A 15,114-nucleotide genomic window follows, 5' to 3' on the forward strand; every position below is an offset into this window, starting at 1 on the left:
TGACCAGAATTTTAACAATATGATAAACAATGACGCACACATGCATGCATAGCCACCCCTGGACATCCTTCACTGAGGTGTTGTGTCACCCTGGTCACCCCACTGAAAATTTTCTGGATATAACATCACTTATAGACATACTTTGCGAACTTCGATCTTCAGTATGGACATCAGCGATTTTTGCTCCCGGAATGTCAACTACTGTGTGCACTTCTCTTGTTCTGCATTTAGAGGGGATGAGGGGAACCGCTTCCATTGGCCGGAAAACAAGTTGTCTGTGTTCTCTCCCACAACGGCGCAAACACCAATTTCTGCCTGCGTTAATCTATGAAAATGCCAAAAGAAAGAAAAATGAGACTTTCGCTGGGAACAGAAGTATAGTAAATACTAAATCACAATAAGTGTACTACCAAATGTGTGTTCTTGACCTCCCCTCTCCCAACCTTAGACCAATAGCACATGACATCACTAATCCCTCTTATTACCATTTCCCTCCCGGCCAATCTGCTAGAAAGGCTGCCAATGCCAGTTCCCAAGCGTTGACAATGTTTATGGTGTGAGGTAAGTGTTTTTTCTACATTTAATTCATCATTAATAATCTGGAAACGTTAAGACATTTACGATGCTACATGGGCATTCAATGTACAGCGTGCATCATCCCTTATCGGACAGGAGGTTCCGTAATTGACTCACTAACACAAAACTTATTCCAGTGATTTCCATTATGCTGGAAAGTATGGTTTAATCGTGTTTGCATAAATGTATGTCTTAATCTGTAGATGTGTGTGCTCGTATAGCCCTTAAAGTCCAGTAGGGTGATTTATGATCGCTGATCTTTTAGTCCGATACACAACTTGCCTGCTTTCAGTGTTTCGTGACAAGCTAATACGCTAATTGGTTGTTACTGTTGCTAAAATCACACCGACAGTACTGTTGTAAGTCTGTAATGTTACAACGTTGATGTGTGCCAACTGACGGCATAGAGACGCTTTATCGACGATGTCCATAATGGATGTAAGCACCTAGTGAAACCAGAGGCGTGAATTCACGCACAAGGTGAAATAACGCGGAGCTAATTTAGCCGGTTAGCATTCCATGTTACTACGCCCATTAATGACGTAGCAGTTGTACATTAACCCATTCATGTAAAGACAGACCCTCCTCAAACTAGCCAAGTTAGCAAGCTGTTAGCGTAGGCTAGGTGTGCCGATAAACAGAGGACAGACTTTGGTTCACCTACTTCCACTGCTAGTCGCGCCATATGGCCAAGCATGTAAGCATCGATTAGTGTGGTCTGTTGACAATATTGGATTAACCAAATTCTGTTGCCAGTGCCACCAACTAGTGGTTGACAAAACATTGTAGTATGTGATGCTTGGGGGCGGTTTCTACGACTCGTTTTTTACATGTTTAAATGTACATGTTTTTAATACAGCTTTACCAGCAGAGCTAAAAAATCAGCAGTGATGAAATGGACATGCACATTGTTCCCTAATGTGATTAAACTCCACTGACACTACTGTGTTCTGTGTTGTTGGAATTAAAGTCAGAGGTGGACACATACAAGTTGAATTGGTGGAACTGCTCCATCTATGGCCGGCAACACCGCCCCTCGGTTGAATGTGCTGTGATAAAAAAAAGAAGAAAAAAAAGAGTGGACCAGATATTCTGTAGATAACTATGGAGGACACCCGGTCCAAACATGCCACTCCGGTGCCCAGTCCTGCACCGAGCCCTGCACCGAGTCCTGCACCAAGTCCTGCACCGAGTCCCGCACCAAGTCCCGCACCCAGTACACTTCTGGACAGAATCCCTTTGCCATCAGGAAACCATGTAGAGGTAGTCTTTACTTTTATTTCTTATCCTTTACTAAAATATGTAATTCAGTAAACATTAATGATAATCAATTACGTTATATACTGTACTAATGTGCTTATTCTCAGCCTATTCCTCTGCTTCTGTTTGTGTTTTAGCAAAATTGTTCCCAGAATCAAGCTACAGTGCTTGTGTGAAACACTGTGAAACCACAATATAACAGCTGAGCACATTCTGAAAGGTTTTAACGATTAACATAATTAAGACTAAAACACTTGTGTGTGTTTTTTTTTTGCGTTTCACCTCATTTCTGCAATCAGCTGCATGTGTTCTGACAAGAACAAGGCAATATATGGCAATGACTGGTCTTTATTGTAAAGCCACACAAACAATAGTCCCTGATTATCAGCCAGTTGGCAACATGAAATCTTAAAACACAACATGGTACGAATGTGCCTGCATTATTTGCACACCTAACCCAATAACGCGAAATGCACCTTTATTTATAGAGCACTTTAAAAAGACATTAATAGGATATTATTTTCTAATAAAACTATACTTATTATAAATAAAGGTGAGTTGAGTGAAATAAAAAAAACAGACAGTGACATTAAAACACTCCTGCAGCGCCTCCTCTGTGTCAAGACCAAACTGTCACAGTCCTCCAACTAACAAACAACATAACAATTTGGAGTAAATTTTCTTTTTGACTCTATAAAATAACTGAGTGTTTAGTATAAATTACACTACCTTAAATAAGTAGCGTTGTTTTTTTTCAGAATGCCACTGAATTAGTTCTTTACTTATGTTTTTTGTTAATGTATTTTTTTTACCCAAAACCCTGACTCACTGTCCTCTTTCAACTGATAAATATATGGGGGAACAGTTCAAGCACAAAAGTTTGCAGCCAACCACCTGATTCTAAGGTTTGTAGTAATTAGGCTTCTATTTCTCAAATGCATTTGACCACATGATGAAAATAAAAATGTTTTGATGGTTCTACACATTTTTTTTCATTCAATCTAATACATAAGCAACATATCAACAAATATTTATGAGTCGATCCAAATATAAGTGCATGCGAGGTTGTGGGGGCAAAGTTATGAAGAGGAACAGTGTTGATTACATTTGACTTAAATCTCACTTAAAACAGAATTAAGTGGACATATGTGTCGATAGTAATAATTGAACCACGGAGACGGTTGGTTTGTGACACAAATCAATGACATGACATCATCTTAAATTGCAGTCTTCGGGAAATGACGTCTACGGCGGACGGTTGTGTAATTTCTGCAAACATTTGTCCCTCCTCCTGCCTCACTCTTCTCTGTAGGGACAATATTTGCTCGGGTACCAGTGACGCCGCAGGTGTATTTTGGTTCTGGTCCTATTTCGTCACGTCAAGGCACCTATGCTCAGTTCAGCAGGCCGTTGACGCATGCTTGCGTCATCACAGCATCCTGTTTCAGCCGTGTCATTTTGGCGACAAAAGTCTTTAGGACCAATGTAAAAACTGCATTTTTGGGCAATCTTTGATGAATTTTCAGTGCATCCCAACATGATGTATTTTCAGTGCATCCCAACATGCATAGTGTTTGAAGTACCTGCTAATGTAATATAATCATGATGATCTAATTAGACCTTTACAATAATCTGCCAATTTTGTTCCAAGCTCTGTGTCTCTCTTTCCAGCACCTTAATGTGAACCAGATCCAAGTAGTGGTCCGGCGTTGTTCCAGTCCAAATGTCACAGAGGAAACAACCTATTTTCTTCCTCGCAACCCTGTGGTGGATGCTGGCACCAACACAGAACCACCACTTGTTTGCTGCCCCTTGCTTCACAGATTTTGCTCTTGTCCCCCAAGGGGTCTTGTAGCCTCCATCATTACAAAAGGTAAGAACATGTTATCATTACCGTCAACGATAATCTATGACATTGTAAAACCTGCTTCCTCAAATTACAGCGATAATATCTTTAACTGTTGTCTTGTGTCTTCCCCAGTCCTCTTGGCCGCAGTGCTCTTTGGAGTGGTGTGGTCCGTCACAGAGGATGAATGTCTTCCAGGTGGTAACCTGTTTGGCATTACGGTGCTTTTCATCTGTGCAGTCATTGGTGGCAAACTGGTGGCTCTGATCCGGCTGCCCAGACTTCCACCATTCCCTCCACTTCTTGGTAGGAAATTAAATATAAGGTGCCATATATACTGGATATAATATTTAGTCCATCAATTCAAAAATATGTTTTTCTTAAAATGTTCAATTTGTTTAATCTTGCTTTCTGATCTTTGCAATGCTGGGTTGAACAGCTTGTACCTACTGTGTGTCATAAACAGAGATTTGAGATTGTATGGTGGAATACATTTTGGTTATCAATGATGATGCATTTTAATTTCTTTTATTTTCAGTATTGTGGAGTATAGTAATGGTTACTTAGGTTTGCACATTTTAAGCGGAAAATTAAACCTGGAAAATACATTTTGATTGAATTTACAGTTTGATTGTTGAGCCTCAGGTGTCCTTTCTGAGACTGAAACAATGTGAACAGTGGGAGTATCAAATTATGAGCAATATCTCTTTCCTATTCCAGGTATGCTACTCATGGGTTTCACGCTGAGAAATATCCCAGTAATAACAGACGGTGTGTACGTTAACTTCAAGTGGTCCGCTTCTCTCAGGAACATTGCGCTGGCGGTCATCCTAGCCAGAGCCGGTCTGGGTTTGGATCCCTCGGTAAGATATTGTATTAGTTCAGTGTAACACTGATTAGGTTTCAGAGATACAAAAAAAAACGTGTTTATGTTTTAGTTTTATAAATGCAAAATACGGCATGTGGTTTGGAAAATTATAATACTCTCAATTGACGATTTTTGACAAATGTTCAAATTTAGTCATATTCTATATATGTTTTTCTTTGATGGATGTTCTACCACCATCATTTGATTACAAACCTATAAATAAGACGGATCAGCCTAAGATAGATACATTGATACTTTATTCATTCTCAAGAGAAATTCACTGTTCCAATCGCCCCAATAATCTCCACAATAAGAACAACACAAAGCAAAACATCATGACATGAAATGTAAAAAAAATAAACAGGATATGAAAAATATTAATCATCATGTGAAGAAGTCTTTTTCATACTTAAAAAAGTTTAATATAACCATTTGGATCTTGTGTTTTGCCAGGCTCTGAGGAAGCTAAAGTCTGTGTGCATGCGTGTCGCAGTGGGTCCCTGCATTATTGAGGCCTGCACCATAGCTGTGGTCTCCCACTTCCTCATGGGTTTCCCCTGGGTGTGGGGCTTCATCCTTGGGTAAATATCGTCCCCTCTCTATCTGTAACTGTTCAACTGAATATGGTAGAATGTACTCCTCCATTGAGTAGGGCCGTCTCTTTCACATTGCAGCTTTGTGCTCGGTGCCGTGTCTCCAGCAGTGGTGGTCCCCTCCATGTTGTTACTGCAGAAGGATGGTTACGGCGTGGAGCAGGGCATTCCAACCGTATTAATGGCAGCGGGCAGCTTTGACGACATTCTCGCCATAACAGGGTTCACTACATGCTTGGGCATAGCTTTTGCTACAGGTAATGAGGGAGGATGAAACAAACATTTAATGTAGCTCAGGTCAACACTGGGATGAAAAATGCTGAATTTTAAGGTAGAATTTTCAAGGTATGTCACAAATTGTAACTTTACATTCTCACAGAACAATTTGTTCGTTTAAGAAAAAAAAATGCAGGTGCGTAAATGTTAAAATATGTTGTATTTGTTCTATTTATATATTATGTGTCATATATTTGAATATCATGTATACAGTATGTACATGTGTATTTTTCATACAAATATTCAGAGGTGGGCATTTTACTCAAATTTGCCATTCCATCAATTGTCATCCGTCTGCAGTCTGGGTACCCATCCGCCATCCGTCTCTTTGTCAAGCCAGACCAAATCGTAATAGTCTATCGGTCAGTCCGTCTATTATTTTAACCGCTCTTCCGTTATCGCTTCAGTGTACATAGACGCGAAAATCCACTTCCGCCTAGGCTACATCCGTCTTTTTTTTTTTTTCTCAAGTTTTTATCGTCTATCACCTTCGAAACAGGCGGCCGTCATAGACGGACCGGTTTGTCGGTCAGACGGAATGCCCACCTCTGCAAATATTCACTCAAATTCTGACTTTACTACTGAGTTAATATAGGTTAGTGATAGCTTAAAGCGTGTTCCGACTTAAAACAGTTTATAAATTTGGGTCACATTGCCACCTTTGCATTAAAACTACATATTGAACAAAGGACCCCTGTAAGTTACCGCAGACTTTGCTCGTGACAGTCGGCGGACGTTTGCAGTCAGAATCGCTTAACGGACGCTCCGGATTAGAGCCGAAATGGGCAAGACGAGATCGGTCTAACAAAAAACGAGTTTTAAATTTTTTTTATTTAAAAATTTTTTAAAATAGTTATACGGCGTACACAATTTGAAATGATCAAAAAATGTATAAAATACGGGGAAAACGTATAAGTTGACAGGTATGCATGAGTATCCCCTCAGTCATACATGTTGATCATTTTCCAAAAGGAACACAACTGTTAATTGAACTCAGGCATTGTGTTCTTTTTAACTCAACGTAAATATAAAAAATATATTTAGCCTTGAAAATGAATAAGTAATATAAATTAAAAAAATATTAATTGTTTTTTTTCTTAAACTACCTTTGTCATGTATGACTCTTAAAACATTACCACAAAAGTGGAGCCTCTTTGAATAAGTCCCTTTTAAACAGGCATTTAAACTTTAAATATCTGCAACAAAACACTTTACAAGAATAATATTCATATCAACTGTTGCAGTTTTACTTTCTTTTCATCTGTCATCTGAGACACTTGAGCACCACTGCTCTTGTTATTTTCGCACAGCTGTGCCACAGGTTATTGTTTCCTCAGGGAAACAAGTTGTAGCACACACATACAATTTTATTGGCAGGCTTATGCAGGGTTCCCACATGTCCTGGAAAATTAGGTAAATGACTGACCTATTATCCAGCCGTGGAAAACACATGGAAAAGGAGGAAAAAGTCAAATGACCTGGAAAATTATTTCTCCTCCCTATGCTTCTCTCTGTCTTGTGGGTGAACGCAAACGGGTTGAATAGACATACGTATATGTCTCTTTTCAGCTGCCTTCAATGGGCAGCATTGAGCTGTAGTGCTTTTCTGCTTCTTGCCGGCACAGCACCCCACATGACGCTACCAACCAATCAAATTGCATATTCCCTTAGAACAGTTCTGCAGCCCAGTGTTTCCATATGACTTTGTTGCTTGATTTACTGACTTTTCAGACCCAAGTAAGGATTTAGGACTTGCTCCATTGTCCGAGAGCCGAAACAGAAAATATGTGAATGAGAAAAACTTTATGAGCTCTACTAAAATGCTTTGTATGCGCACAGAGAGCAGAGCTCAAACATTTCACGCATTTTTATCTAGTGTTACACCCCAGGGCTAGTCAACTTGGCTGTGGCGATGCCATTGGCGCTTAGGATGGGCTTTGGCCTCTCTCCAACCCATCAGCAGCTCATTAGTCAATCCGCTGTTTTCCATCATCTTGGTTTACCTAGCAATTAAAGTAATTTTAATGTCAACATCCATGATATCTTACATTAGTGTTGGATTGTGACGTTTGCAAGTAAGCCATTTTTCTGAGTGACTTTTTTGGGGTGAACGATGAGAATCTCTTCTTTAATATTTTCTTAGTTAGCATTAAAGGTCATCTGACATCTGATTGTTTTTACTGTCCATTTTTATAATAGAAATATTTCGTTTTGTCAATTACATCACTGCTTTCCGCACCAAAGTTGAATTGATTATTCTTAAAACACATACAAAAGCCCGTTTTGCTACCAAAATATGTCATTATTGAATTTCTTGTAAATGTTGCTCTTTCTTGTAGGTTCCACATGGTACAACATCTTGAGAGGTGTGCTGGAGGTGGCCGGTGGCTTGGTTGCTGGGATCCTTCTTGGCTTCCTCATCCAGTACTTTCCCAGTCTTGACCAGGTAGACATGCAAGCGTCTTGCAACACCACTACACTTTGTGTAGTGATGTTGCCTTGTATATCCTTGGTTATTGAGCCCAGACAGTTAGACCAGGCTTCGAAGCACGGCTTCCCACTGGGGCTTGAATGTCTTGGAAATTCAGTTTTAATTCAAGGTTTGAAAAGAGGGACAGAGAAAGTGAATAAAACATATGATTTTAACCATATAAATAAGATATGCATCTCCTCCCTTTACATTTCTACCACCTTTCTTGTTTCCGAACATTTTTGGGTCCTTAGCAAAATACAGTAGACAAACTACAATCAACAATTTATTTTCACAGTGTCTGTGTATTTTTATGAACCTCTTAGCTGCGCAATTTTGGAAAGACTCAAATTAACCTGAAAACTGTGATCGGCTAACATGGTGTATAAAACACAAAATATCTACTCACTGGCTGTGATTCTTTCCTTGTAGAAACACTTGGTGATGAAACGATCCTTCCTGGTGCTCGGCCTGTCTGTATTTGCTGTGTTTGGCAGCGGTGTGGCTGGATTTCCTGGTTCTGGTGGACTCTGCACTCTGGTATTGGCATTTCTGGCTGGTCTCGGATGGGGTACGGAAAAGGTAACCCTGTTCATAGCTTTTAGCATTTTACTGACAATCATCATTGGCTATACACTAGTAATCCTTTTTCTGCTCAGCTACATGCATGCCAGAGACAACAGGAATTAACACCATGTTCTGTGTGTCTGTTAAGGCACGTGTGGAGGAAGTGGTGGGCTGGGCATGGGACGTGTTTCAGCCTCTTCTGTTTGGCTTAATCGGAGCAGAGATAAGAGTGTCGGAGTTGGAGGGACACACAGTTGGTGAGAGCACCTAATAATCTTCACCAGGGTCCTAACAGGGTCTTGAAAATGCTGAAGTCTTAAATATAGCATTTTTCTGTTTAAAAAAATATTATTGCTGAAGTGCTGGTGTTATGAATTGTTGTCACATGGAATAGTGATAAAATATAATATACTAGTCAATTAGGTCCAGACCTAATTCAATTGTGATTTATTTTTTATTTTTGTCACAATGGTTTTGGAATAAAACAGTGATGATGTGGTTAATGTAAACGCCTTTAGATTTTTATGCAAGAGGTTTCATTAATACTTGCCATTTATGATTTGATGGTTCAGTTAATCTCCTTATACTGTTATATTTATTACTGATTTTGGTGTGTAAGGTGTTGGTTGATAAAGCTTGAAAATTGATCTAGAAAGCTGTATACTTTAACCTTAACATTATGAGGTGGCTGTTGTCATCAAAAGTTTCATTAAGTGACAGTGTTGTACACCTGTGTTTTCTTGTACAGGTCTGGGTATTGCTTCTCTGCTCATTGCCCTGCTGGTTCGTCTCCTTTTCACCTATGTTTGCGTGTTGTTTGCCGGCTTCAACATTCGAGAAAAGCTGTTCATCGCTCTGGCTTGGATGCCCAAAGCCACCGTGCAGGTATAATCTTAAACAAATAAAAATAAAGAATTCAGACGTTTGCTGGTTGTTACATGAGGGACTGCAGCGTTTAACTGATATTTTTAAATCACCAGGCAGCCATTGGCTCCACAGCTTTGGACATGGCCAGGACAAGGCATGATAATCAGATGCAGAAGTATGGCATGGACGTGCTGACTGTGGCTGTGCTTTCCATTCTTCTCACTGCACCTGTCGGAGCCCTGATCATAGGCCTGTGTGGACCATGCCTGCTGCAGAAACCAAAGAACTCAGCCTGTGGTGAGCGAGTCAAACCGAATTTATCAGCTTTTTTCTTAGGTAGGTAATGTGCCTGCATCTGTATCAACTAAACCCAGCTCAGATTTCAACACCCATGTCTCGTAGTTGTGAAGTAGTGAGTAAATGCAACAGGAATGTAGCTTGGCTATCTTTCCTTTCAACCATTGCAGCAATGTCAGTGCAATAGAATAGTTTCTTATTTAGAAAACGGACTACTTAACCACCAAAAAAAATCCTGCAAGCCACCTCTATCACATAGAAAAAAGTAGGCCTACTTACTCCTGTGTTTTGGGACCAAGCACTGCCATAAATAGTAGAAACAGTGAGTAACTGGTTGAACCTTTAAAAGATTTATAATGGACAGTAAGTGCGTTGACATGGTGGCAAAGCACTACATGAAGCTCCCCAACCTCAACATAGTTTGTTGGCAATATTCTACTAAATTAGAAATTATATATTATACACGATCGACTGAGCACTAAACTAATGACTAGGTCAATTTTTCAGCAAATAATGGGCGATGGGTTAAAAAACAAGTCTATGAATAGGTGAATCCACGAGAAACATTTTAAGGGAACGCTGTACTTGAACTGTATACAGTGGTGGTTGTTAGACAATTAAATCACTTCAAATTTGACGTAAAAATTTATGGAAATAATAGTCCAAAAGTGGAGCAAGATTTCAAAACTGCGTCAAAAAATTTGATAAAAAGTATAAGACAGTTGCGCCTCCTCGCTTCTAGCCCATATTTTTGTGTTTAACACTTTTTCTTTGAAATGTTTTGTGCGCGCCTCATATTCTTTCACTAGGGTACCTGTGATGACAAGCCAAAAAGCTAAATGGTGATGATGAAATAGTTGAAACACAGCACTCTGATTAATAGTGTGTTTGTGCAATATGAGTTAAGCAGCAAAAGCCATCCGTTTTTAGCCATCTCAGGGGTGGCCATTTTGTTATTTGTCGACTGAAAATTACATCACAACTACACAGGGCTCCTGGGAACGACCAATCACAGCTCGCCTTTTTTCTAAAGCTCAGCCGTGATTGGTCGTTACTCGTTACCTGAGCCCTTGGGTAGTTGTGATGTAATTTTCAGTCGACTGAAGTGACAAAATGGCCGCCCCCTGAGATGGCTAAAAATGAGCGGATTAACTCTTATTCCACAAACACAATATTTATCAGAATGCCTTGTTTCAACGAGTGGGCTTGCATAGAACATATTCTTGAAAAAAAATATGTTTGGGTTGATTTCTTCTTAAGACATTACCGGTTCAATACAGGTGTCACAGATTTGACAGACTACAGGGGCTATTCTGGAACATACTTTGAGAAGAAGTAGAAAAAAGCTAAAGACAAAATCCCAACAGCTGTTGTCTGTGCTCCCTCTGCATCTCCTCCAGGCACTGCGGCAGGTGGCGATGACGACAATGAAACGCCGGTCACCTATGAAAGCACTCTCTGACCTCACCAGTCTCAATGCAAGCAATGGGATGTTGAATCAAATATTCTTTCAATTTAGATTTGAGGGCATTTGTCTGCAACCGCTGCAACACTATCAGATGGTCTATTATCATGGAACTTCTCACTGTTAACATCTAATTCTGTATTTATTCTCTACCGAACATGGGACTCAAGTTTTAATTTGAAACAAAAGAAGTGGAATGACATGTTGGATATGTCAGCTCTCCTTTAGCCACTGAGTGGCCTACTTTGTCTTGTGTCTCCAGACAACTCCTGCTATTCTGTCTCCTGCAGGAGCACACGTGTGAATGACTTCTGTATTTATAGCCACTGGTTATTTCCAGGCCTCAAACAAATGTCCCACATCTGAGCATGTGTATGGTCATGCAGGATATGAGGGGTATATTCAGTTCAGATTCAAAATGTCCTTTATAACTGAATGAATTAGTTTCATGAATGTGTTTACCTTTTTTTTAAGATTGTGGTTGTTTCGATTTGTTAAAAGAAGGGAATCTGGCTCATGGTAATACTAATAATTACAACTACTAGCCTATTGATTTAGTTACGAAAATGGGAGTTACTGTAGTGTATTTTTTTAACAGGAGCTTATGTCTGATACTTATTTTAAGTACTATTTTTTATCAAAATGTGTAAAAACTCAGGAAAATGTATATTCAGTAATCCAAATAGTTCCCTTTGCTGTGAAATTGAAGCTGAACCATATTCAGACATAAAATCATCTTTTATTAGTCCTTTTTATCACATCATAGTCATTTTTGTTACTTTATTACAAAAGTATGCAGTGTAAATTTAAGGCACTTGAAGATGTTCATTTAAATTGTGATGTTTTTGTGCGCAGTATTAGAGTATTTATGAAATATATATGTAACTGAGAATTCGTTTTGTTTTTACTAAATATTTAATAAAGTTTTCTTTTTTTAAGTTGAATCTCTTGCTTCGTTCTTAAGTTTTAGGTTTAGTTATTTTGTGATAATTATCAGCACTGTGGCCCAGCTGTTGACAGTATAAACAGTAGTGCGTCCACTCCAAAACCTTTGATTTGTACTGTATTATCAGACTAACATTAGCTCAAAGCATTACTGTGCCAATAATATATATGTATGCTCAAAATACAGAAGAATAAATTAAATCAAACCATGCTCCAGGAAACATGAAAATACAACGGTGATTATGTCAACATTTATGCAAAAATATTGGTAAGTATTAGGAATTACTTCAGAAGGAAGTAAAATATTTACAGTCATTGTTATGGTACAGGGCACAAAAAGAAACAGGCTGAAAACAACAATGCTTCTTACATAAACCTCAATAAGGCTTTGTAAAACTACTACAATGCTGATACAACTCGACTGTGCAATGGTTTGAAATGATTGAGTAAAATCACCGGCCACATCAGAAAGGTTGCAAGGGGCTTTAGTATTTCATATTTTCCATCCATTCATCCTCTGAACCACTTATCCTCACAAGGGTCGCGGGCGTGCTGGAGTCAGTCCCAGCTGTTTATGGGTGAGAGGCGGGGAACACCCTGAACTGGTCACCAAACAATCACAGGGCACATGGAGACAAACAACCATTCACACTCACATTCCTGGACCTGGAAAAAAAACATACAGGCACAGCGAGAACATACAAACTCGAATCAGCAAGGAACCCGGATTTGAACCCACAACCTCTGCACTGTGAGGAAGATGTGCTAACCAATCGCCCACCGTGACGCCTATTTCATATTGTATGATAAAATTACATTTGGTACAGGACACAATGAAGGAAAGAGAGACCCTGTTGTCACAATAATGCAACAAAGTTGCTAAAATTGAAGGCATGTACAACAGGATTATAGATTTAGGGTTTTACTTCACGTCTGATAGAGGGAAATTGTTGCCCTGTCGGGTTTATACTGATTCAAGGCCATAAGTAGTCTTAATGATTTATGAGGAGGCACTAAAATCAAATTTACAAATATGCAAATTGGGCTGCTGGAACCACAAAAGATTCCTTTGTCAACACATCAGGCCTACTTCAGATGATGACTGCATGACACAACATTTCTGACCTGCACATGCAAATAAACTATTCCAAAGTGTAAATGAGTGTAATGTAAATAATGAGGGGGAGGGAATCTCGTAGTAAGTTATCTATTATAGGATCTTCTTCTTGAGTATGAGTGGTCCCACGTTGTCTCCGGTCAGCTCGTTGTGCTTTAAATGTGACTTGTCACAAACAGGAAACTAAAAAGAGGAAATGCATTCATGTTATTAGACAGCTGCTCAACCACATAGCTTCTGAGCTGAGGAGGGTTAAAACCTAGAAACATATATACTGTAGACAGAAAACATGATCTAGCCATTTGGCGATTTTCTAAACTTCTTACCCTCATCAGTGAGCAGGGGAACATAACTGACTTTGGGTTAAAAAGCAGGCTCACTACACCCTGGACAGGCCGTCAGTCATTCATCACAGAAGGCATACAGAGGCAGCCAAAATGGCGAAATTCACTTACAGTTTTGGAGCGCCAACAGCGACAGTAGCACACGTTTGCACTGTTAAGGTCCTCAATGTCTATCTCGTTGACCACTTTGGGATTCTCCTTCTGAATCTTCAGGTTGATCAGACAGTCTCTCTGCTTCTTCTTCTTGGGAAAGAAGGGCCGAATGGTCATGTAACCCAGCAGAGCCAAGATGCCCAGCAGAGGTAGCAACCGCAGCCATTCAGACACTACGGACACAGGTATGTACACAATTGATAGGAAGGATGACGGCACACAAGGGGAATGCTTTTTTTCTCTGCAAACAACAGTCACTGCAAACTATATATCCAATTTTAAATTGATTCCGTTTCCGTGTGTGTGCGTGTATGTATATATATATATGTATATATTTGGGTAATAAAACCAAGTAGCCAGTTTGTCAAGTGAAATCCATGAAGACTCATTTTAAATATAATAATAATTATTATTATTTATGTTAAGTCAAAAAAGTAAAGTAACTAAGTTACTTTTTCAAGATAACTGTGGCAACACTGGTAGAAACCTAGTATACTTGTACCGTGCTTAAGTCTTAGTTTCCCTTAGTGTGCTTCTACTGCTCTTTATGCACTCGTATAGAATTTGTTACCCTCTGACCTGCATTTTCAGTGTGATTGTGCCATGCACCTGTTTTGAATCATTTGCAAAACCTAGCAGTTCAAATGCCACACCGAACATGGAAATGATGGGAGTGACTATTCTACAGTTTAGAGTAGATCTTCCATTCCAAACATTAATGATTTTAATGTATTTAGAGAAATGCATGTCTACATTGTTTGGTTTAAAATGACACTCTACAAATAATGCAATCGGGACGGACTAATATCCATTGGAAGTTCAAAATTGCATATAACAATTTCAGGGCTTTAATTCATTCACGGTGATCCATGTTAGTCGTAATAATGACTATTTGATATTAGGGTCGTGCATTATTTGGTCTGCTTGTACACTGATATTCTAATTTACAGTGACCGACTCGTTGGACTTGTTTGTATGCGTAAATGCGGTGCAGGTTTGGCGCTTGGAGCGAAAAAGTGTCCCGATTAGTCAAGAAATCATCAAGCAGGGCATGCAAGAGTACTGCATTACAGCTGTTGTTTATTCACCTGTTAACCTTACAAATCCGCCGATCGTCTCCGGAAGAGGAAGCTTCTTCAGGTATGCTGGGAGCTGAACTTTTATTATCCTCGAAATCGTTTCTAAAACCATTTTGAAATTTTCAGTGCAGCAGATTACGAGTTTGACTTGAATAGTCCCTACGCTTCGTTTATGACTATGCGTTCTTTCCTCAGTAGAATCACTTACCGGTACGTAATTCTTCTGCTACAGTATTTGTGAGAAGCAAAAAAGAGCGTAATTACCGTCGTGAATACTTCTCGAACGACTCGCGCAACCAATCACCACCCGAGGAGTTGGTAGATTTTGATTGGAAAGCAGTATGAGGGCGGTGCTAAGAGGTTAGTTCATGAAACTCGGAAATTTTGACTG

At 39.4% G+C, this 15,114-nt stretch overlaps 2 protein-coding genes across 3 annotated transcripts; one reads left to right on the plus strand and one right to left on the minus strand.

The window, feature by feature from the left end:
* Positions 1 to 468: 468 nt before the first annotated feature.
* LOC147145960 (sodium/hydrogen exchanger 9B2) lies at positions 469 to 12,029 on the plus strand. 2 transcript variants are annotated; one of them, XM_086032768.1, is made up of 13 exons: positions 469 to 561; positions 1,547 to 1,839; positions 3,508 to 3,709; positions 3,818 to 3,988; positions 4,403 to 4,545; positions 5,004 to 5,131; positions 5,225 to 5,400; positions 7,759 to 7,865; positions 8,322 to 8,471; positions 8,605 to 8,713; positions 9,205 to 9,341; positions 9,437 to 9,620; positions 11,021 to 12,029. In XM_086032768.1, exons 2-13 carry the CDS (start codon positions 1,681 to 1,683, stop codon positions 11,080 to 11,082), a joined length of 1,728 nt encoding a protein of 575 aa, XP_085888894.1. In that variant the 5' UTR covers positions 469 to 561; positions 1,547 to 1,680; the 3' UTR covers positions 11,083 to 12,029. The 2 variants fall into 2 exon arrangements, with proteins under 2 accessions (XP_085888894.1, XP_085888895.1); XM_086032769.1 differs by lacking the exon at positions 469 to 561 and adding an exon at positions 856 to 1,273.
* Positions 11,805 to 14,922, minus strand: cisd2 (CDGSH iron sulfur domain 2). The gene is made up of 3 exons (XM_086032777.1): positions 14,733 to 14,922; positions 13,603 to 13,817; positions 11,805 to 13,330 (listed from the first exon to the last, which is right to left on the minus strand). The coding sequence occupies exons 1-3, from the start codon at positions 14,833 to 14,835 to the stop codon at positions 13,241 to 13,243; spliced, it is 408 nt and encodes a 135-aa protein (XP_085888903.1). The 5' UTR covers positions 14,836 to 14,922; the 3' UTR covers positions 11,805 to 13,240.
* Positions 14,923 to 15,114: the final 192 nt, after the last annotated feature.

This window comes from Filicampus tigris, chromosome 6, assembly GCF_054856515.1.
Source record: "Filicampus tigris isolate MCC_2025a chromosome 6, RoL_Ftig_1.0, whole genome shotgun sequence".
Lineage (NCBI taxonomy): Eukaryota > Metazoa > Chordata > Actinopteri > Syngnathiformes > Syngnathidae > Filicampus > Filicampus tigris.